Raw genomic sequence first — 25,589 nt, forward strand, 5'->3', positions numbered from 1 at the left:
GAGTGAACAGTGTTTTTTGTGTCATTAAAGCATTTCAGTAAGAAAAACAACTTATCCATTTAAAGTCATTTATATTTTAACCCATTATCCTGCTGCCGTCGGTGTGTACAACATTGCTTTGTTCAAAATTGCCACTGATTTTTCAGCGAGTCGCAGCTAATTCCAAAATTGGGATGTAGGATGTGAAAGACCATACGCTTCTGTGTCAAACTGTCTTTGTTTGACACAGAAAAAAGACTGAACAAACTAAATGTTCAGGGGGAAAAAAGCATAGGAGACCTAAGGTGAGGCCCAAACACTTAAGATCCACAGATAGAGTACAGGTATTTTTTCAGCAGTAAATGGTTGTCACTGAAGACAGATAAAACCTGAGTAACCATGATGAACGTGTCCAAAAACACAGTTATGCGGTAAATTGCACAAAATGTTTCAGGTGTCTTAAATACCAGCTCAGTGGGAATAATGGATAAGCTGCACTTAGAAACGCGAGACTAGAGTAATTGCAATTAATTCGTTTTTGTATAAAGTATTAAATTTGATCAGACTTGGCATGAAAGGACGTGTCAAAAAGAGAGATGCTCTACAGCTACACGGGTACAAAAGTTTGACTGAATTCAATTTAAATGGTGATGTCATCTTTAAAACGCGCCGATACAGTCCATCTTAGATGAGCTCGGGCCCAGCGAAGCCGGCGTCGTTTGTGGGTGTGGTTGATAAATGTATTTCGCTTTGCATAGTAGCGTTTTAACTTGCACTTAGAGATGTAGCAACCAACTGTAGTTATTGACAGGGGTTTTCTGAAGTGTTCCTGAACCAATATGGTGATATCCTTTACACACTGATGTCGCTTTTTGATGCAATACCTCCTGAGGGATCGAAAGTTATGGGCATTGAATGTTGGTTTTCTGCCTTGCCGCGATTTCTCCAGGTTCTCTGAGTCTTTTGGTGATACTACAGACCGTAGATTGTGAAATCCATAAATTCCTTGCAATATCTCGTTGAGAAATGTTTTTAAACTGTTCAACAATTTGCTGACGCATTTGTTCACAAAGTGGTGACCCTCGCCCCATCGTTGTTTGTGAATGACTGAGCATTTCACAGAAGCTGCTTTTATACCCAATCAAGGCACCCATCTGTTCTCAATTAACCTGTTCTCTTGTGGGACGTTCCAAATAAGTGTTTGATGGAATTCCTCAACTTTCTCAGTCTTTTTTGCCACTTATGCCAGCTTTTTTGAAACATATTGCAGGCATCAAATTACAAAATAGCTAATATTTGCAAAAAATAACAAAGTTTACCAGTTCGAACGTTAAGTATCTTGTCTTTGCAGTGTATTCAATTGAATATAGGTCGAAAATTAGGAGAATGAGAACCAGCACCTCAAAGTCTGAGTCTATGGTTCTCGCCCTGAAAAGGTTGGAGTGCCATCTCCGGGTTGGGGAGGAGACCCTGCCCCAAGTGGAGGAGTTTAAGTACCTAGGATTCTTGTTCACGAGTGGGGGAATAGTGGATTGTGAGATCGACAGGCGGATCGGTGCGGCGTCTTCAGTAATGCGGACGTTGTACCGATCCGTTGTGGTGAAGAAGGAGCTGAGCCGGACGGCAAAGCTCTCAATTTACCGGTCGATCTACATTCCCATCCTCACCTATGGTCATGAGCTTTGGGTCATGACCGAAAGGTTAAGATCACGGGTACAAGCGGCCATGATGAGTTTCCTCCGCCGTGTGGCGGGGCTCTCACTTAGAGATAGGGTGAGAAGCTCTGTCATCCAGAAGGAGCTCAAAGTAAAGCCGCTGCCCCTCCACATGGAGAGGAGCCAGATGAGGTGGCTCGGGCATCTGGTCAGGATGCCACCCGAACGCCTCCCTAGGGAGGTGTTTAGGGCACGTCCAACCGGCAGGAGACCACAGGGAGGACCGAAGACACGACGTTGGGAAGACTATGTCTCCCGGCTAGCCTGGGAACGCCTCGGGATCCCCCGGGAAGAGCTAAACGAAGTGGATGGGGAGGGGGAAGTCTGGGCTTCCCTGCTTAGGCTGCTGCCCCCGCAACCTGACCTCGGATAAGCGGAGGAAGATGGATGGATGGATAGGTTAAAAATGAATTGCAAATCAAAGTATTCTGTTTTAATTTATGATTTACACAACGTGCCAACTTCACTGGTTTTGGGTTTTGTAGCAGGTAAATCTACTCTTAAAATGGCGGTTATTCTACTTTTATTGAAAAAAGTTTGGATGTTGAAAATGTCAGCAGAAAAGGTTTCCTCTTGTTAATTCAACCTAAAGTGTTGGTTGCACTTAATTCAAATACGTTGTGAATGCATTGCCCATTAATTGTTGTTTACTTGTTTGTTTGTATCCATAATTAATTCATACCTAATTCCCTTAAAATAACGAACATGAATATCGGAAACCTCACCTGCAGGTTCCAGTATCTATTATTTCTTTTACGGTCACTGATTTTTTTTGTAAAAAGTTACTGAATCGATTTCATTCCACTGAATTGCATCGGATCGAATCAAACTAAAAAAAATGAGATCGTCCCTGAATCGTATGTATGATCTAAATTACTGTTATTTTGTCATTGTAACAAATAATAAATTATCACAGACATCTCTCATGACAAAAATATAATTCACACTGTTAACTTAAACAAAATATTGCAACAATAACTAGGGTTGTCATGATACCAGAACTTTAGTAGTCAATCCAGATAACAGTGAATTTCCACAATTTGATACTTATTTCTACGATGAAAAAAAACTAATAGACCCTATTTACTTTTAAATTCACAACTTTATTGACAGCGGTTTCAACCTATAAAGTAAGGGTGTCAAAAAATGTTGATTTTCGAATGAATCGCAAATCTTATTCTTAACTATTTTTAATCGATTAAAAAAAAATCAAAAATCTTTCTTTTTTTTTTTTATCTGTCTTATCCAATCAGGCAAATCATATTGTTGATATAGATGCCCATATCTGCTGTACAGATATACTTTCGAAAAGAGAAGTGATAGATACATCTCTTGTTGTTTTATTTGTATTTGATTTTATTAAATGTTTGGGTCGAATTATATTAAACAAAACAATTTTATTTTGAGTTATATAAACATTTATCAGAGCTGCTTGTCTATTTAATGTAGGAATGTAGTTAATCATAGACACCCAATGTTATTAAAAAAGTATTGATTTTGAATCAAAAATAGTTTTGAATTGGGAATTGATTCTGAATCGAATCGTTACCCCCAAAAATTAACTCGAATCAAATCGTGTGGCTTAAAGCGCTAGTTTTGCACAAATTAAATCGCAGTAGCCGCCGCCAAGATGTAACTATATATTAAAAAAAAGTGAACTATAGCTTCCCAGTTAAAACATAACAATGCTGTGCTTGTTAACATAATCATAAATAACAAATAATTACAATTTTTCAAAAAGACCAGCGCCCTTCAAATACATAAAATAGGCTAATCAAAAAGGGTAACATATATTCCTAAAGACAAATCTTCTTTTTTTTTTATTGATTAGTAGCAACATTTCACTTTTTTATGTTTGGTTTTCCATTTTTGCTGTTTTTTTTTTTTGTTTATTTTATTTCCACAATGCATTCAATGCGAATGGCCCCCAGGCAACATTTTGAACAGACCTGCTTTACGTATTTCACGAAGAAGGCAAAATGTTGTCAAACGATGGAACAGTTTCTCTAAGATGTGTCCTCTTAGCACTCAAGGTAGTGTTAAAGGTTGGAAAGCAACTATATGGAGGTTTTCGGCACATGCGGCACACGGCAGCTGTATGCACACTCCCTGCTGGGTTTGTAACGGCTGATCTCCGCTCTCATTTGCGTGATGAATGCTTTGCCTTAAATGACCGCTTGTATTTGATTAGCGAATAAATTAATGACTCAAGACACGCTCCACTCCGTCATTTCTTTCTCCCGTTCCTCAATAAAGTGGCATCACGGATCCCTTCTGTTACGTAATTCTCTGGCAAAGCAGGTGTGTATTAGGTGTGTTGTGAGGCACAGTTACAATTTGCAATACATGTGGCCACAGTTACATTATAATTTGTTTATGAGTGAGGGATAAAAGTAAGCATCAAATCTGTATTTGTGGCAAGCTGACACCATAAATATAAACATAGAAAACACTGGCTCTGTTATTTTAGGAAAGCCGGGTTTTTCTGTAGCGCTGACTGCTTAGTGCTCACACCCCTTAGCAGAAAAACAGCACCAAAGCATGATGTTTCCACCCCCATGCTTCACAGTAGGTATGGTGTTCTTGGGATGCAACTCAGTATTCTTCTTCCTCCAAACATGACGAGTTGAGTTTATACCAAAATGGATACATGGATGATACAGCAAAGGATTGGGAGAATGTGATGTGGTTAGATGAAACCAAAATAGAACTTTTTGGTATAAACTCAACTCGTCGTGTTTGGAGGAAGAAGAATACTGATTTGCATCCCAAGAACACAATACCTACTGTGAAGCATGGGGGTGGAAACATCATGCTTTGGGGCGGTTTTTCTGCTAAGGGGACAGGACGATTGATCCATGTTGAGGAAAGAACAAATTGGGCCATGTATCGTGAGATTTTGAGCCAAAACCTCCTTCCATCAATGAGAGCATTGAATGGTTGACCAAATACTTTTTTCCCACCATAATTTACAAATAAATTATTTTAAATTCCTACAATGTGAATTCCTGGATTGTTTTTCACATTCTATCTCTCACAGTTGATGAAAATTACAGACCTCTGTCATCATTTTAAGTGGGAGAACTTGCACAATCGGTGGCTGACTAAATACTTTTTTGTCCCACTGTATATATATACTGATTAAACGTGTAATAATTTCTCAAGTGTCGGGTTTCAGCAGCACATGCGTATAGCATTAAAAAAAAAAAAAAAAGCTCCATATAAGTGTAGGCTGGTTTTAAAGATAACGTACATGCCGTAGTAGTATATCAAAATACACATAACAGATGTGTAATGCCAACAAACCTGCTTTTCCTCCTTTCCCAGGCTTTTTATTGGACAAAATGTTCATGACAGCAGGTGTATGCCTTTGTGTGTAGACGGGGACAGTTTTGAAACTACACTCATCAAATGGGGATCATTTTAACTCAGGATGTGTTTTTGAAACTATCCGTGCAAGTCTGGACACGGCTTTAGTCTCACTTACTGCTGCAACTTACCAGTTATCCTGCCTTGAAGGTTGACTAGCAGGCAGGCACAGAATGTCTTTGTGACTGAACTACTGTATTGGTCCTGACTGGAAGAATAAACACACTTGCTATTTTTTTTAATCAGAATTGTTGTTTATGTGTTCACAAAGATTCAACTCCTCTGATATAACATGTACTAAAAAATTCTGCAGACACGCTTTTTTCAAGTCTTTTTTGTGTTTTATGTGTTAGTACACATTATTTTACAGTACCTCAAATTCAAACTGCACTGTAATCTACTTTAATCAAATATAAGCTACAGTGTTTGAGTTTTTTTTTAAACTCCACAATCTAGGTCACCGCTTGCTGTTTGCTAAACCACTGTTGATAAGCACTGATATACTGTATACAAGTAATCAAAGAATACAAATAATAATTTCCCATTTTGAAGTGTTGTTTAGTAAATTTGTACTTGAAATGTCTCATATTACTCAGTACACCACTGATACATTGTTTACTGCAGAAAGAACTTTATGATTACAAAGAAAAAAACAAAAGAACTTTGACAGGAAAAAAGTTATTCTCTTAACCCCCAGATAACGAACCAAAAAAGAAGCAAAACCGTGGCCCCAAAACCGAAATACAGACCGTAACAGGGCTGTGAATCTTTGGGTGTCCCACGATTGGATTCAATATCGATTTTTGGGGTCACGATTTGATTCAAAATCGATTTTTTTTCAATTCAACACAATTCTCGATTTTAAAAACAATGTTTTCCCAATTCAAAAGGATTCTCTATTCATTCAATACATAGGATTTCAGCAGGATCTACCCCAGTCGGATGACATGCAAGCTTAGTAGTAGATTTTTGTATAAAGCTTTTATAATTGTAAAGGACAATGTTTTATCAACTGATTGCAATAATGTAAATTTGTTTTAACTATTAAACGAACCAAAAATATGACTTATTTTATATGAAAATATTGGACACAGTGTGTTGTCAAGCTTATGAGATGCGATGCAAGTGTAAGCCACTGTGACACTATTGTTCTTTTTTTAATTTATATATATATAAATGTCTGATAATTTCAATGAGGGATTTTTAATCACTGATATGTTGAAATTATAAATAATATTGATACTGTTGTTGATAATATTCATTTTTGTTTCACTACTTTTGGTTTGTTCTGTGTCGTGTTTGTGTCTCCTCTCAATTGCTCTGTTTATTGCAGTTCTAAATGTGTTTTTGGCTCAGGTTTGGTTTTGGAATTGGATTATTATAGGGACGGCGTGGCGCAGTGGGGAGAGTGGCCGTGCGCAACCCGAGGGTCACTGGTTCAAATCCCACCTAGAACCAACCTCGTCACGTCCGTTGTGTCCTGAGCAAGACACTTCACCCTTGCTCCTGATGGGTGCTGGTTGGCGCCTTGCATGGCAGCTCTCACCATCAGTGTGTGAATGTGTGTGTGAATGGGTAAATGTGGAAGTAGTGTCAAAGCGCTTTGAGTACCTTGAAGGTAGAAAAGCGCTATACAAGTACAACCCATTTATTTATAACCCATTTATTATATTGTTATGGTATTGCTCTGTATTGTTTTGTTGGATTGATTTTTAAAAAAGTAAAAAAATCGATATTTTTAAAATGAGAATTGATTCTGAATCGCACAACGTGAGAATCCCGATTCGAATTTGAATCGATTTTGTCCCAGACCCCTAATATCTGTACTGTTGCACCTCGAGTAAACACAATCATAGATATGAACAAAATGACAGTTGTCAGCAGTTAGCATATTAGCTCGTTCAAACATGGCAGAAATGTCTGTTACAAACTGCTGCAGTAGTTAACAGTAGGGATGCAACGGTACTCGGTATAATCCTGCAAGGCACAATCGGCTTTTGACAAAAACTAACAAGTCTTGATATTAATCCAGATCAAATTCCATCCATCCATTTTCTATCGATTGTCCCTTTTGGGGTCCCGGGGGGTGCTGAAGCATATCTGAGCTGCATTCGGGTGGAAGGCGGGGTCCACCCTGGAAAAGTTGCCACCTCATCACAGGTATATGAAAAAATGGTCTTTATTTTCTTTTTGCCATATTGTCGAGCCCTACACAATAGTTTATTTTCTTAATTTATTGTATTTTTTCTTAAAGACAGAAATGTGTAATTTGAAATGACTATAGTTTGGTGTCATGTCTGTTACATGTTTTTTTCTGCTGAATTAAACAACAGAATAAACATCCTCCAAAACTGGTGAGACCATAATTTCCAGGGGTGGTATGTACTCTATCATATATAATGAAATGTTCTCTCTGGGCCAGAAAAATAAATGTTACTGCCATAGCAGCTTACTTTTTCCTAGGCTGTGATTGTGACACAACATTATTTTCAATAAACATGTGCTTATTGCTCCGCTAAGGTATCCATTTAAAGTCATTTTCAGCCAGACTAACTGAGTTTACAAGACGCAGAGAGAAAATAAGTAGTATGCAGTCCCTGGCATAAGCTAGTGGGTTAAGGCAATGGGTCAAATTAATCATAACACTATGAATATTTACATTCTGCGAGAATGGGTCATATTGCATTACCATACATCATCTGTTACTCTCCAAGCAGATCTTCCACGGTGAAAAACTATTGGCAGGGACAAAAGTTTAGCACATTATACTCTCTGAGAGAGCAGAGGACTCCATAATGAAATTAGCTCATTTAGACAAAGATCCTATTACAAACCTATAGAGTGTTGCAATTTACTTCTAGAGAGGGAAAAAACAAATACACATTTTAGTGGTGTTGTCCATAGGTAGAATCTAAAACCTCCTGGATGTCAGTTGAGGACACCCTGTGGAAACAATTCTATGATGTGACTTGGCAACTTATACTTTAGTTAACAATTAATCTTACCAACATCATAGAGTGCAAAATAATTCCTTGCAGCTTCACAAAAGGCTAAATAAGAAATATTAGCCCAGTGTCCTCACCTCACTGTGGCTATCCACAAGGGTATTATAAGCTAGACTTGTGTCCCCTGCTGACAGGTGAAATATATTACATTTTATGTGAAAATAATTAAATGCCAGGGGACCTTTCTCTTTGAGACACTCTGACAAAAGACACCTGAGAGTGATGAAAATATCTGTCTATGCAGGCACTTGTTGAGAAGTATGGCACTTTGACAACAACTTGCATCTCTACTAAACATCTAGGCCTGGGAAAGACTATGTGGATGAAACTGTATGAGCCATAATTGGAATAGTTAAAAATGCCCCTTAGTACTTGCCACAGGGGCTTGATTAAACTATGGACATAATCAAAGCTGCTCATATGGTCGGAAAAAATTTGATTAGACTGTTTTCATATGATATTTTTGCGAAGGGACAGTATCTATGTTTCTAAGAAGTGTATCAGGTTTGGGCTGTAAGGAGCTGTGGCGCATGTCTGCTAGTTCAGCCACCATACCAAAAGCGAAAAGTTTTCAGAGCCGCGTTGTAGACATCAAGAAAACGTTGTTAGGATTTATGTACAGTTATACTGCCCAACAGCCATTCTGGCTGCAATACAATATTTTACAGTATTCTTTTATGGTCGTGGTGGACAGGTCCTGTGGACCTGTGAAAGGGGTTAGATGTCCCCAACACCACGGGTCTCCACTGTCCAAATGTTGTCATTTAGGGCTCTACTACCCAAGGCATGTGGCGACTGAACACCGGTGGACTTTGCGGCGGAAACCTAAATGGTTCAACAGAGAAAGGCGGCTGCAGCAAGGCACTGTGGAGCGTACAGTGCAAGTTGAGGCACACAGAACAACTTGGTCATGTACTACATCCGTTTCAGATTCAGAACCTGCTCCAGGGGAGCTCTACATTGAATTGAACATCGTCAAAGGACGAAGACTCAAAAAGTGGACAAGTTCTGGTATCTTGGCAGTACACTTTTTCACATAGTTGTCATCTATGAAGAGATCAACACCAGACTCTCCAGGGCAAGTGCTGCCTTTGGCAGACTACACAAAAATGTGTGGGACAGAAGAGGCTTCACCACGAGGACAAAGATCAAGTTAAATTTTGTGTTAAGTGACAAATCCAATTAATTTAACATCTAATAATATATTTCAATAATAACTACTTTAATATGGACACCCTTGCATGGGCTGAGAAATTGCTCGAAAACTAAACAAAACCGATATTTTGAGCTTTTACCCGACAGAAAACGGCTTTGTTGATCATTTCCATTTCCCCGCCCTTGTGATTGTCTCTCTACTAGTACACCAACCCCTCCAAAAAATACAGTACTGACTGTTTAGTTACTGTACATATCAGGAAGCGAGGTGTCGCAAAGCATAAAGGGTACCAGAAACCCAGCAAAAGAAGAAGCAGCTAAGTAACAATGTCCCATCCAGTCTCTAAACAGAAGCGTCATAGAGGAAAACAAACACTGAGCCAAGAATACGAAGTGAGTAGTTTGCACCAAAAGGAATTCCTTGTCGTTGTTTGGACACACTTTGGCTACAACAAGGATGATGTCGACCAAAAAAGAGAATGGTAGTTATGTTTGTCGACGTAAGGCAAGACCAACTAAAATGGGTTTACTGTCCATGCCTTTCCTAGATATCCCACAGTGTAGCAAATATGAAATAAGTAAATTAAAAATACATTCCAAGCAGGATTGGTTTTGTTCAACAAACTTTAACAGGTGTGTCTATACTTTCGCACTACATTTAGGAATAAATGGGGAAAATAAATATTTATATATTGTATTGTGTATATTGAATCGGTTGCCACTATTTTCCTGACATCCTGCATACAAACCATGAGATTTTTTTGAAAATTATGATTTTAGCCATCAAAGTTGTTTTGTTGTTGCTAAAAGGTGCAATTACTTTTTTTGAATTGAAACACTGTCACCATGTCTGCAGCAGACCTTTAAATTTGTCAGTGGACTGACTAAATGCTTAAATCATTCCTTTGGAGACAGACACAGGTTGAGACGTGGAAGCAAATGACAGCTTTGGCATACTTCTGAAAACGAAGGGCTGCTTCATTAGCATACTGGACCATATTTTTAGAAATAAACATCTTATACACACCAAAATAAAACAACGGTTAATAACAATTTCACACATCTTTAAAGAAGCACCTGTCTGCTATGCACATGTAGGTGGATAAAGAAAAAGTGGCTGTCATGTATTTACAAGAGGATGGCATCCTTTTCAGCTTCTCCCCTGCAAATAGCTTTGAAAAAAACAGAAAAATCCAATGATTTATTTAGGGGGCCCAGGAGTATTTTGCCCTGTTGCTTAAGGGTCTTATGCATCATTGCTTTGAAGTAGGAAACACTCAAAGGAAATAATATAATAAATGGACATAGCCAGAATATTCAATGACAAGGCTTTTAAAGTCAGAGTTCATCAATGATCACAAAAAAGCTATTTGGGATCAAAATGGAAGCGGGTGTTTTAATAGCAGCCATTCATTCCCTTTGTATAAGCTGACAAGCGCATTTTGTATGAGACTGTGAAGCAAAGCATACACATTTGTAGATGTGTATTCAGTAAAGAATCTTAGTAATATTATTTCTATTTGACCTATATGCTGTTTCCCCTATGCAAACACTTGACTCATGTTGCATGTTCTTTATTAGATAAATATAAACACGCAGTTTTAATTGAATACTGCACCCAAGTTGCTCCAATGGACTAAAATGGAAACTTGTATGTCAATGCAACATAGGTTCAGTTGCCAAAGAAACAATTGCACAGAGCGATGACACATCTTAGTAAAAAATAATACACTTAAAATGAAAGAAACAATTGCACAGAGCCATGGCACATCTTTGTAAAAAGAATAAACTAAAAATGATTCACTTGTGAGGGAGCTGTGAATCCAACACATGTGGAGCTTGGTCTCCACCTACTGGTAAATAGGAAAGTGAAGTTGTTGTTTTTTTTAACATCATTAACCAAGGTGGGGAAATGGGCTGTACACCTAAAAGGGTCATACTCAGTCCTTTTGCAACCATCAAAAAATGCATTGTAGTATTTTCTAAACTTCAGCCGGCAACAGCTGGCAAGTCCTTCAATATTGTCAAGGCTAAGATTAAATACATTTTGACTGACTGAAGTATGTAAATCAGGAGTGTCCAAACCTTTTCCAGTTAGCAACACATACAGAAAAGTTTAAAAATGGGGGGGCCAATACAATATAGGTCAATCAATATCCAAACAAAACATCCATATCTAAGCTTTGTATTACAACAGTTAAAGCAAATGAGTGAAATGTCTAATCTTGAGATATTTAATTTGTTATTATCATTTGTGAATAATATTAATATTTTTATTAATATTATTCTGCGAACTAAAACCTTTTTACAGGCTTCAATAAATTCCAAAACGTATATCTTGCAAGAAATATGAACACATATTCATCATAACGGGACGCACAAAATTATGAAAGACCATATACAACGCACAATCTGTTACTAATAAAGTAAACTAACCTAACCTTATGCCCTGTCGTCAGCCATTTGAGTTTTCAGGACCAATTTTTGAGGGGTTTGGGCCAGTTCCATTTTTTCTCAACTTTTGTATAATTTTCTAATTTGGTATGTGTTTATTTTGTCTGTAGAATGCAATCATGGCCACTAAAACATTAAATGGGGTTCACGAATGGCCCCCGGCCACACTTTGGACACTCCTGATCTAAATGTAAATCCAAATACAGTGTTACGTCGATTACGGCAGGGGTTACATTCCAGGCCCCCACCCGGTTTTAAGTGTATTTCTGCAAAGTAGGGGCACAATTTTTTTAATGATTTTATGATTGTATGCATTCAAGTAGGAATGTGCCGATCGATCGGCCACCAATCAGTATTAGCGATTTATGTGAAGAAGTATGTTATCAATCAATCAGTCAATAAAAATGTATTTATAAAGCCCTTAATCACGAGTGTCTCAAAGGGCTGCACAAGTCACAGCGACATCCTTGGCTCAGATCCCACATCAGGGAAAGAAAAAACTCAATGGGCTACTATAAGAAACCTTGGAGGGAACCTTGTGGTCCTCGACAGCCAGAGAACTTTGGCACGGCAGCGGTAAAGTTTAGATCCATGACAGAAAGAAGAAAATGAATGAATGTTTATAACTGAATAAATTGACATATGTATAAAAAATTGTTTGAGATATAACAGGATAATGCATACATTTAACATTTGTTTTCAAAACGGTTACAAAAAAGTGGGACCCCAAAAATTTACAGTGGGATCCCATTTTTATGACTTGATGGGGTGCCTGGGACCCCTTCTCGAAAATTCCTAGCGCCAGTGAAAGCCAAAAACTGCTATACAATTGTTAGCTTGCAATTTATCGTGATGACGGAAATTCCATATTTTACCCATTTTCAGGAGATTTCCCATATTTTGAAATGCAAATGTTGATGCTCCGCTTAGACACACATAATAAAGGTATTTCTAAATATCTCAATTGTGGTTAGGTGCTAAATTCACCACAACATTAGTGCCAGATTAAACGTTATGTCACTACTGGTCTGACGTTTCCTGAAAATGATGTTAAAAAAACATGTTAAAGCCTTGTCCAGCTATTACCTGATGTATACTATTCATGTAAAGCTAAATTTTACTGCAAATTAATATCGGCTCCAAAAATCGGTTATCGGCCTCTTTGACTACTAATAATCGGTATAGGCCCTGAAAAAAAAACATATTGGTTAATCCTGAATTTAAATACTGACTTAGACTTAGACAAACTTTAATGATCCACAAGAGAAATTGTTCCACACAGTTACAAAGTATGGAAAGGATGAGGGTGGAAAGAATAATGCACACAAGGGAACAAAAAGAGAGCAAAAACAAAAAGGTATAAAGTACACTAAAATGTACCATATTGTGAATTATATTTATATAGCGCTTTTTCTGTAGTGACTCAAAGCGCTTTACATAGTGAAACCCAATATCTAAGTTACATTTTAAACCAGTTTGGGTGGCACTGGGAGCAGGTGGGTAAAGTGTCTTGCCCAAGGACACAACGGCAGTGACTAGGATGGCGGAAGCGGGGATCGAACCTGCAACCCTCAAGTTGCTGGCACGGCCGCTCTACCAACCGAGCTATACCGCCCCTTATATCGTAATATAAAATGATATATACAATATATAACAAATCCCAATAACCATGTCAAATATTACAGTACATGTAACAGCTGCAGCAAAAAAAGGGCAGCATAAAATAAAGAGTACATCCAGCAAAAAATATACATTATAAACAAAGAGAGGTAGCAAACATAGAAGCGGTCAAGTAAAAGACTGATATCATCTGATCCGATGATGTCTAAACCAGAGGAATTTTCATCGCAGGTATTTGAACACTGGGTTCTTTTAATCAAACTGTCAGGATGTCGATTTTTAGGTGCAGAGTGAGAATTTTTTGCTATAAAATGCAGCAATCGCAGTTTGCACCCCAAACTACTTATCTCGGTACAGCGCATTAAATCAAAGTTGCATCAGATAACCTTAACCATGACCCGGTTCTTAACCCTGATAATAGAACAGGTAAAGTAATTAACAATAAATTTAGGGAATAAAGATTACATTCTGAAATGAGTTTAATACATAGTAAAAACACCTAGTAGTGTTTGTATTAGAATTATAAAACATACAAGAAGTAACATAGCACATGTTATCACAAATAAAAAGCAAATGACATACTAACTTGAATAACCTATCATATTAGTATGTGTGAAGCAGTAACTTTAATAGTATCTGATTTTAAAATAAATAATCCAAATAACTACTGTAAATCAAATATCTGCATCCCCTGATGTTTGACAAATAAATAAATATGGTTTCCAGGCAGTTTGGCCAATAATTTAATTAAAGAGTAAAGGGACATATCCTTCAAGACAAAAAGCCCAATGAATTATTCATCTGTTGTGTTTCTGAATTCAGGTTATGTTTAATCCAAAATTGAAATTAAATCTAATTTGTATGTCTGAAGGACAATTGATTGCGGTTTCTTGGATGCAGCATTAGCATGCGATGAAAACCGACTGCGGAAGTTTATTGTCATATAGCCGGTGGAAGTAGTTCACTGGATTGAGCTGTCGAAAGCGAGCAGACAGCTTGTCATTTCTTAACAGACGGAGCATAACAGTGTTGCTTGGAGGCACTTTAGGCGAGCAGCTGTTGGAAAATGTGCGATAGCGTCTCTGGAATGGCTGAATTTGCTGTCATCAGAGACAACAAACTGAAAGCCAAACACGCAGGCCAATCATGACGTCGTTTCCGTGTCAGTATAGTTTTATGGTAGAAAGTGATAAGCAAAAATCTTATTGTTTCTATCGCTGACAAATACTTCAATAAACTACCAGGCCTGTTTTAGCATTTTTGAGGCTTGAAGATTTATTGGATAATGACAGACAACAAAACACGTCAAGTAGTGGCTGTAAATGTCTATTGTATCTACGTATGACAAAACTCAATATTATGTTACAAATTACAATGGTAATATTATGCATTATTATGCAATGCAATTAATCCATATGTAATATGACCGATCCTAATCGCTTTATTTCCAAAAAGTGGACTTCAGTTTTGGAATGATGATCATTTGTTTGGTTTGGTTCAGGTAGATGAATTCATAAGACACACGATGCAATGCAATGTACAAACCCCGTTTCCATATCAGTTGGGAAATTGTGTTGGATGTAAATATAAACGGAATACAATGATTTGCAAATCATTTTCAACCCATATTCAGTTGAATATGCTACAAAGACAAGATATTTGATGTTCAAACTGATAAACGTTTTTTTTTTTTCAAATAATGATTAACTTTATAATTTTATGCCAGCAACACGTGACAAAAAAGTTGGGAAAGGTGGCAATAAATACTGATAAAGTTGAGAAATTCTCATCAAACTCTTATTTGGAACATCCCACAGGTGTGCATGCTAATTGGGAACAGGTTGGTGCCATGATTGGGTATAAAAGCAGCTTCCATGAAATGCTAAGTAATTCACAAACAAGGATGGGGCGAGGGTCACCAATTTGTAAGCAAATTGTCGAACAGTTGTAGAACAACATTTCTCAACGAGCTATTGCAAGGAATTTAGGGATTTTACATCTACGCTCCGTAAAATCATCAAAAGGTTCAGAGAATCTGGAGAAATCACTGCACAGAAGCGATGATATTACGGACCGTTGATCCCTCAGGCGGTACTGCATCAAACACAGACATCAGTGTGTAAAGGATATCACCACATGGGCTCAGGAACACTTCATGAAACCACTGTCAGTGACTACAGTTGGTCGCTACATCTGTAAGTGCAAGTTAAAACTCTGCTATGCAAAGCAAAACCCATTTATCAACAACACCTAGGAACACAGCTGGCTTCGCTGGGCTCGAGCTCATCTAAGATGGACTGATGCAAAGTGGAAAAGTGTTCTGTGGTCGACGAGTCCACATTTCAAATTATATTTGGAAACTGTGGACATGGTGTCCTCCGGAACGAAGGGGAAAATAACCATCCAGATTGTTACAGGTGCAAAGTTCAAAAGCCAGCATCTGTGATGGTGAGGGGGTGCATTAGTGCCCAATGCATTGGTAACTTACGCATCTGTGAAGGCACCATTAATGTTAAATGGTCCATACAGATTTTGGATAAACATATGTTGTCATCCAAGCAACGTTATCATGGACACCCCTGCTTATTTCAGCAAGACAATGCCAAGTCACGTGTTACAACAACGTAGTTTCGTAGTAAAAGAGTGTGGGTACTTTCCGGGCCGGCCTGCAGTACAGACCTGTCTCACATCGAAAATGTGTGGCGCAATATGAAGCGTACAATATGAAGCGTACAATATGACAGCGGAGACCCCGGACTGTTGAACGACTAAAGCTCTAAATGAACCAAGAATGGGAAAGAATTCCACTTTCAAAGCTTCAACAATTAGTTTCCTCAGTTCCCAAACGTTTATTGAGTGTTATTAAAAGAAAAGGTGATGTAACACAGTGGTGAACATGCCCTTTCCCAACTACTTTGGCACATGTTGCAGCCATGAAATTCTAAGTTAATTATTATTTGCAAATAAAAATAAAGTTTATGAGTTTGAACATCAAATAGCTTGTCTTTGTAGCAAATTCAACTGAATATGGGTTGAAAAGGATTTGCAAATCATTGTATTCTGTTTATATTTACATCTAACACAATTTCCCAACTCATGAAAACGGGGTTTGTATATATATATATACACGTGTATATATATGTATATGCAGTATACATGCATATATAAATATATATATTAATATATATATATATATATATATATATATATATATACATATATATATATATATATATATATATATATATATATATACACATTTACATATATATATAGATATATATATGCATGTGTGTATACATATAAATATATATATGCATGTGTGTATATATATATATATATATACATATATATACTGTATACAAATATCTATATATATACATATCTATATTTCTATATATCTATATATATATATATATATATATATATATATATATATATTATATATATAGTATAAAGAGGTAGGGAAAACAAAAAGAAACTTGTGAGACCAAGAGTCAGACGGGAGAAGATTCCTGTGTCAGAGAGTGACTGGCCTACGCTGTTATGATCAACTCAGAAGATATTGAGCCTAACTCACAGAAAAGATGACTTTGATGAGAGAAAAATATCCTCAATATAAAAATCAATGAGCCAGAGCTAAGTGTTTTCTCCGCACAAAGACAAATGTAAGGGGAACTACCTACCGTAATATCCATACAGGACTGTGTCCTCAATGTTTGCTCTTGTCTCATTGCTTGCGGCCCATTCCTGCAATACAACATGTTAAAATGTTATTAAAACAGTTATCTATTAACAAAAAATTAAGATTTATGTAATAAATCTTTTTTTTTATATTTTCTTAATTTTTAACATCAGACAAATTTCTACAGTAAAAAAACTATTGGTTTTATACATTTAACTTTTATCTGTAAATCCATTTGATACCGTTTGTCCCTCATATACATATTTACACACATATACATATATACAGTATATATATATATACGTGTGTAAATGTATGTATGTATGTATATTATGTATATATATATATACACATACATATATATATTATTTATATTTATATATATATATATATATATATATATATATATATACACACACACATGTACATACATATGTATATACATATACATACATACATACATATACATATCTATATGAAATGTAGACAGTTTTTGGATAGGACAACCACAAACATCTAAACTGTGTCATTTGTGAAAGAAAATTACAAACTGGCTAAAACATTGAGCAACCGTATTTCTCAGACACAATGTTACTGGAGGAATTAGCAGAGCAGATACAAACCTTGTAAGTGCCATTTGGGTATTTCATGAAGGAGACAAGGAAAATATCCACTGGTAGAAGTGCTGAAGATATTAGTGCAATGGCCAGTGCGCATATTGCTGTGATGGTTGAAACAACTTCGCTTTCTTGGCGACTTTGAAATTTGCGAATGTAGACCCAACAGAAAGCGAGGATGACCTGAACAAGAACAAAATATTTGTCACAATGAATGTTAGACATACATATAACCTAAAAATGCCCGTAGCATATGATGCTACAAGTACATTGCAACTATGTGCTTCAGCATTCATCAGTAAAGTAGCTGAAGTTTCACAAACGTAAAAAAAAAATGTGATCAACAGAGGGGTGCCTTTTCATCGGCTGTTTGGTTCCAAAACCATCACAAGTTACTGCGCGTCCTTACACCGGATACTCCTTCTGACTGGGCATGCCTGGAAAACCTCACCAGGACGCATCCGGAATAGATGCCCGAGCCTCTGTCAACTCGCTCCTCTTCTCTGAGCTCCTCCCGGGTGACCAAGTTCCTCAACTTGTCGATTAGGTTAAGTTCAGCCACACGGTTGAGGAAACATAATTTGGTCGCTTGTACCCGTGATCTTGCTCTTTTGGAGACTACACAAAGCTTGTTACCATATACAGTAGGTGAGGGTAGGAACACAGAAAGTAAACAGCCTGGAGGGACCAGAACCAATAATCCTCCGAAAAATGGGTTTTGGAGGTAGAAGGGGAGGCCACCGACCATAATATATTGTGTGAGGTAGGGCCATTCCACTGGCGGAGTGGAAATAACACCTGACCCACCCCCGAGTTCAGTTCAAAACTTGGGAGAGACTTTAAAATTTTTATGATAAATTACTACAAAAAGAATTCAGCGCCCCTGTTGTAAAGATAAACTTATACCAGGGTAAAAATTTTAAAGAGAACCAATGATAATTTTCTTCTTTTTACCAGGGTAAACATTTTAAAGAGGACCAATGATAATTTTCTTCTTTTCTGCCTGATAAGTGAAGTGAAGTGAATTATATTTATATAGCGCTTTTCTCTAGTGACTCAAAGCGCTTTACATAGTGAAACCCAGTATAACTAAGTTACATGTAAACCAGTGTGGGAGGCACTGGGAGCAGGTGGGTAAAGTGTCTTGCTCAATGACACAACGGCAGTGATTAAGATGGCGGAAGCGAGGATCAAACCTGGAACCGTCGAGTTGCTGGCTTGGCCGCTCTATTATAAAATAAAATAAACAAACCGTATTTTGATATAGATAGCGTATTTCCTTGAATTCCCGCAGGCCATATAGTATGCGCTTGCCTTGAATTACTGCCGGGTCAAACTCGCTTCCCAAAATAATTAGTGCATGCTTAGTATTAGCACCAGGTCAAACTCGTGACACTTCCCCTGTCATCATTTTCAAAATGGAGGAGGCTGATTTCAATACCGGTAATTTGAAATCGCATTAAGGGAAGAAGATTAAGAGCTATTCAGTAGGATTTAAGGTCCAAGGTTACATCACACTCAAATTTTTACTGCATACCTTTGGTAAGTCCCGGAGTGAGAAGAGGTTTTAAAATAATTAGCGCATGCTTACTTTTACCGCATGCCTTTGGTAGGTGCCGCAGTGAGAAGAGGTTTTAAAATCATTAGTGCATGCTTACTTTTACCGCATGCCTTTGGTAAGCGCAGCAGAGAGAAGAGGTTTTAAAATAATTAGCGCCCTGGCGGCAATTCAAGGAAATACGGTAGATCTGATGTGGATCTATAGATTTAAAAGTTGCAAAAATAAACAATATATGACTTATTTGTAGCATTTTTATGACTGGGACCCTTTTGGGTCCTGGAAAGGTTAAAAAAAATGTGCCGTTGCAATGTTGGATACTTGGGTTAAACAAGGCCAAAGCATCAAATCATAAAGTTAATGCATTTTGGCGTGACTTTGCACACAGTTTTGGTTGCCTCTGCCTGAGGAAACATGCAGCGACATAAATACTAACAATGATGAATTAATGATACAGACAGACTAAAAAAAACGGGTTATAAATGTCCATCCATCCATTTCCTATTGCCTGTCCCTCTTGGGGTCGCGGGCGGTGCTGGAGCCTATCCCAGCTGCATTCTGGCGGTGGGCGGGGTACACCCTTGACAAGTCACCACCTCCCCGCAGGGGTAACACAGATAGATATGACTATGCAAAATCCATGCAAAACTTAGACAAAAAACATAACCAAAACAATATCTACACCAGAGGTCTTCAACAGGGTTCTGCGACCATTAGTTGGTCGGCACAGGTACTGCACGGGGGTCTTAAAATGTTTAGTTCATTAGACTTTGTTTCTCTTATATGTATATTTTTTTTAATTCCACCTGCTACTTTTCAGACAAATGTCTTTAAATACACATTAACATTGGTTAATAAATGACAGTGACAGCCAGTCTATTCAATGTGCCGTGTAGGTGTTCAATAAAAACATGAGTAAATAATGATACTGTATTATTATGATAATCTTAGCAATTAAAATATTTAGCTACTTGCGCCAAAGTTGCAAGATAATGATTAGCACTCTAATTGCCAGCTAGCTATTAGCGGTTCTACATTCTATTCTTTGAATAGCTTACTAATGAACAATAACCCTGGATTTCCACTGAATACGAAACAGCTGCAGACTGTCTTTAACGCGGGAGGGTGCCGCCCTCTGCCATGATAAGGAAAGTAGTAATAAAATGAACAACAAAAAGTTTTTTTTGTCCTTCCAGAGAAGCAGAAGCAAATAACCTCGGTCTTGCTTTGATAAACCACTTTATATTTTGCAGCAAGCAACAATACAACAATAACATCATCCCTGGCGAGCGTGTCACACCACTACTCCCCTGCTTTCCCAGCCTCCGTATCAGCTGATATTTGACACAGGCAGGCCCCCATACTCCTATTTAGCTGCCCGAGAAATGCCTGTACATTATTCTTACATTTTTGACCTTCAGAATCAGCATGTTCTGATCAATTTGTGTCAACAAAATAAAATTAGGTCTGAAAACCTTTAACAAGTTGACTTAAGGCAGGCCCGGGCAATTATTTTGACTCGGGGGGCCAAATTTAGAGAAAATAAATGTGTATGGATCTGGAATATTTGATTTTTAAGAACACAAATACAAAACCTCATAATAATGTCGGATTGAATGCTAAAAACATTATGATAGACCACCTCAAAAAAATTGAATTTTACATTTTTTTTTTACTAAATGAGACATCCATAATGTAAATGAATATAAAGAACGTGGGAGTTACAATATTAACTAACACCGATAAAACACTGAATATTGACAACATATGAACGTCACACCCCCTCTCGATCGACATATTTTGCAATCAAGGGAAACGCATTGAAAATGCAACAAACAGCAAAATATGAACACGAAGAGTTAAAAAAATAAATAAACCACCTACGATCTGATAGATCTGATACTTCACTAAGCTTTAGAACTTAGTTGTTAAAATCTCCGTCCGCGTCTGTCCCTGACACCCACATTTCAGGCTGGCCGCTCTGGAAACACTCTGTGGAAACGCTCCCCACCCACACTGCTTGGTGCCTCGTCTGAGCTGCTGTGACTTAGATTACCATTGTAACTACTATATTATACAAAAGCGCAGATTCCAACCAATTAAATACTTTGTATGGATCAAGACTTAATGGTAATTTGAAAACATCACTGCACATCAGAATGGCAACTACAGTATCCATCTTAAGGATCCGAAATAAATTATTTTGTTAAGGTCCGGCATGCCAGACTGAAAAGCTCAACTGGCCACATGGGGCCCCTGGGCCTTAATTTGCCCAGGTCTGACTTAAGGTCGGTCGCCGCCAATTAGGACCTTTCAGAGTATTAAACACGAACTGCTTTGAAGACAAAGCATTTTATTTTGAAACATTAGCAGATTTTAGGCTTCACGGTGGAAGAGGGGTTAGTGCATCTGCCTCACAATACGAAGGTCCTGAGTAGTCCTGGGTTCAATCCCGGCCTCGGGATCTTTCTGTGTGGAGTTTGCATGTTCTCCTCGTGAATTTGTGGGTTCCCAACGGGTACTCCGGCTTCCTCCCACTTCCAAAGACATGCACCTGGGGATAGGTTGATTGGCAACACTAAATTGGCCCTAGTGTGTGAATGTGAGTGTGAATGTTGTCTGCCAATCTGTGTTGGCCCTGCGAAGAGGTGGTGACTTGTCCAGGGTGTACGCTGCCTTCTGCCCGATTGTAGCTGAGATAGGCACCAGCGCCCCCACGACCCAAAAGGTAATAAACTGTAAAAAATGGATGGATGGATAGCAGATTTTAGCTGAATTGAATGGTGTCTGGCTAAAATAGAAAAGCTGCATATATTTAGCGCTGGATTTTGTAACGGCAAGTTGGTGATGTTCGGCGGGCAGTGGACACAAGTCAATCGACACATTGACTTGAATAAAATCGCACGTGTGCTCGTCTGTCGCCATTCTGCATTTAATAGAAATCCAGGGTGATAGTGAAGGGAGAAGTGAGTGGCCTTGTGGTTAGAGTGTCCGCCCTGAGAACTGTAGGTCGTGAGTTCAAACCCCGGCCGAGTCATACAAAAGACTATTAAAATGGGACCCATTACCTCCCTGCTTGGCACTCAGCGTTAGAGGTTGGAATTTGAGGGTTAAATCACCAAAATGATTCCCGAGCACGCCCACCACTGCTGCTCGTTGCTCCCCTCACCTCCCAGGGGGGAACAAAGGGATGGGTCAAATGCAGAAGGTAATTTCACCACACCTAGTGTGTGTGTGTGTGTGTATGTGATTATCAGTGGCACTGTAACTTTTTTTTTTTATTCTACAACCATCCATCCATCCATTTTCTACCGTTTATTCCCTTTGGGGTTGCGGGGGGCGCTGGTGCCTATCTCAGCTACAATCGGGCAGAAGGCAGGGTACACCCTGGACAAGTCACCACCTCATCGCAGGGCCAAAACAGATAGACAACATTCACACTCACATTCACACACTAGGGCCAATTTAGTGTTGCCAATCAACCCATCCCCAGGTGCATGTCTTTGGAAGTGGGAGGAAGCCGGAGTACCCGGAGGGAACCCACGCATTCACGGGGAGGACATGCAAACTCCACACTGAAAGATCCCGAGCCCGGGATTGAACCCTGACTACTCAGGACCTTCGTATTGTGAGGCAGACGCACTAACGCCTCTTCCACCGTGAAGCCCTAATATTATTATTATTATTCTACAACCCTTCTGATCAAAAGGTGTCTTTATACAGCATATGCATTTGCAAACATTGCACAACACGAAGACACAATGCCATGAGATAGCAGATAAGAGAGAAGGAATGCTTTAAAATGAAAATAACCTATTCAAGGCCCACAAGCAGACAGGAAACGAGGATACTGCAAAAGGAAGTGCCTTCAGTTAAATGGCCGTCACTCAATTTCGGGATTGATTAAAAGACAAGCAGCTATTGGCCTTCTGCTTGTTTTTCTCGTATTTGTTCCATGCCATGGGATGCCGCATTTCATCCAAATAATACCTATCAGTGGTATTGTTGTAGGGGATAGGTTGATTGGCAACACTAAATTGGCCTTAGTGTGTGAATGTGGGTGTGAATGTTGTCTGTCTATCTGTGTTGGCCCTGCGATGAGGTGGCGACTTGTCCAGGGTGTACACCGCCTTCCGCCCGATTGTAGCTGAGATAGGCACCAGCGCTCCCCGCGACCCCAAAGGGAATAAGCAGTAGAAAAATGGAGAGATGGATGGTGTTGTTGTATAAACGACATACTGTTGTGAAGTAAAACAAAAGCAACTTTTAAAACAGCTGACACGTCCTAGTCACGTGACCATAACCCCTGCTAATGAGCATTAGGCCTTTAAGCTGAGCTACTTTGAAGCGTCATTTTATTTTAAGTACTATCACTATACCACTGTCGTAATTCATCGAAACGAAAACGTCTCCTAATGGCAGCGCTTAAGTGTTATCACATGTCATTTACATGCGACTCATGACTAATACGAATCCGGAGCAACTGACAATAGCTCTTGCTGCGTGACAACGGTAGCCATGTTTTTTTTTTTATGTTTACACTCAAACGCTTAAGTATCTCAGGCAGCACTTCTTTCAAAATAAGCAATGTTAGTGTCGCTACACAACTTGACAAACGCTTACCAAAAGTACGAAGGTGAAAATAGACCAGCCAAGAGCCGACTCGGAGAGAAAGGACTGAGCGGCCATCTTCACTTCCTGTAATAACAAACCCACGTGGTTTGCGTGACGTCACCACGCAGACGCTCACGTCGCCATCGCTGTTATTTGTATTCGGTGTTTTGCTATTTTGTTACTCAAAAAGCACTGAATGTAGTACTTTAATTTCATGGGAGGGTAGACATTTAAAACGGTTTAAAAGTATTTATATTTTGCCAATGGTATTTAAAAAAAAAAATGAAATCAGGGGTCTCACCAGGAATATATATATATATATATATATATATATATATATATATATATATATATATATGTAGGTGTGGGAAAAAATCACTGTATCACATGATTTTTTCCCACACCTACATATTGCGCTCTACCACGGTATCGAGCACTATTCTCTGGATAATCCAATCAAGACATATATATATATATATATATATATATATATATATATATATATATAATGAAAAAAAGAAGAGGTAAATAACATCTTAACGGAAGAGCAAGCCGGCTTCCTAAATGGAAGGTCCTGCGCGGAGCAGATCTTCGCTCTTCGCCAGTGGCGTCGCCAGACAGATTTCACTGGGGCCCGTGCCCCAGTGTTGATCTGCAGTGCCCCAGTAAAAATTTCACCAATAAAAAAAAAAAAACGCTTCAGAGTTTTAAGTCTACATAACATAGACAAGAGCGCACATACTACTTAGTATGGTAATTGATTGCTACTGTATTCACTCCACGTAACAATGAGCACATGGCTAATTAATATGGTAATTTATTTACGTGTGGATCTAGACTTCAGTTGAGAGAGAGACAGAGAGAGAGAAAGAGAGAGAGAGGATGCGAATCACTGCTGAGGTAGGTAAAGCCAAGAACATTTTGTTAATTATATTATTTTGATTTTGAGTCCTGGGTTCAAATTCAGGCTCGGGATCTTTCTGTGTGGAGTTTGCATGTTCTCCCCGTGAATGCGTGGGTTCCCTCCGGGTACTCCGGCTTCCTCCCACCTCCAAAGACATGCACCTGGGGATAGGTTGATTGGCAACACTAAATTGGCCCTAGTGTGTGAATGTGAGTGTGACTGTTGTCTGTCTATCTGTGTTGGTGACAACTTGTCCAGGGTGTACCCCGCCTTCCGCCCGATTGTAGCTGAGATAGGCGCCAGCGCCCCCTGCCACCCCAAAAGGGAATAAGCGGTAGAAAATGGATGGATGGATTTTGATTTGACTCAAACTGTAACTCCTAGATGGATATCAGAAAGTTATTCGCCCGCAGCAGGGAAGAAGCAGAGGAATGAGAGATGTAAGTGAAGTCCTAGCTAGCTAGGCAACATCATTGTCTTAAGTTGATGCTAAGTTAGCTAACATTATTCCTTGTATCAAGACAAACATATTCATTTGCTGTACGAGCTGCCGGGGGAATTTCCAATGAACATGAAACGTAATGTTGGTTATTGTCTGCTGGTTCTGCATCAATGATGATTTGGAGTCAGCATGTGTGAGTTGAGTGCTTCTCAAATGGTTTATCTTCAGGAAGAAAAACATGTTTCCATATCATCAAGTCGTGAGCCAAATTTTTAAATCATTCTTGTTTATTTCACAGAAAAATAGCACAGTAGACTTGTCTTGTTAATCGGTGTGACTTTGACTAAAATAATCTTGTTTTGTCACCAGAAAAATGGCTACAGCTAAAGCATCTGGTTTTGTTTCCAGAAAAAATAGTAACATTTCTGCATTTGTTTTCAGAAAGATGGCTGAAAATATCGGGTTTTGTTGC

General features: G+C 38.5%; 1 protein-coding gene across 1 annotated transcript in view; it reads right to left on the minus strand.

Moving 5' to 3' along the window:
* lmbrd1 (LMBR1 domain containing 1) overlaps window positions 1–23,884 on the minus strand; it is a 111,477-nt gene extending 87,593 nt beyond the window's left edge. The window contains exons 1-3 of the mRNA XM_061910393.1: window positions 23,781–23,884; window positions 17,606–17,782; window positions 16,984–17,047 (exon numbers count right to left, since the gene is read on the minus strand). Of these exons, the coding sequence (XP_061766377.1) occupies window positions 16,984–17,047; window positions 17,606–17,782; window positions 23,781–23,846 (307 nt within the window). The 5' untranslated portion in view covers window positions 23,847–23,884. The remainder of the gene's footprint in view (window positions 1–16,983; window positions 17,048–17,605; window positions 17,783–23,780) is intronic.
* Between the last annotated feature and the right edge of the window lie 1,705 nt (window positions 23,885–25,589).

This window comes from Nerophis ophidion, linkage group LG09 (assembly GCF_033978795.1).
Source record: "Nerophis ophidion isolate RoL-2023_Sa linkage group LG09, RoL_Noph_v1.0, whole genome shotgun sequence".
NCBI lineage: Eukaryota > Metazoa > Chordata > Actinopteri > Syngnathiformes > Syngnathidae > Nerophis > Nerophis ophidion.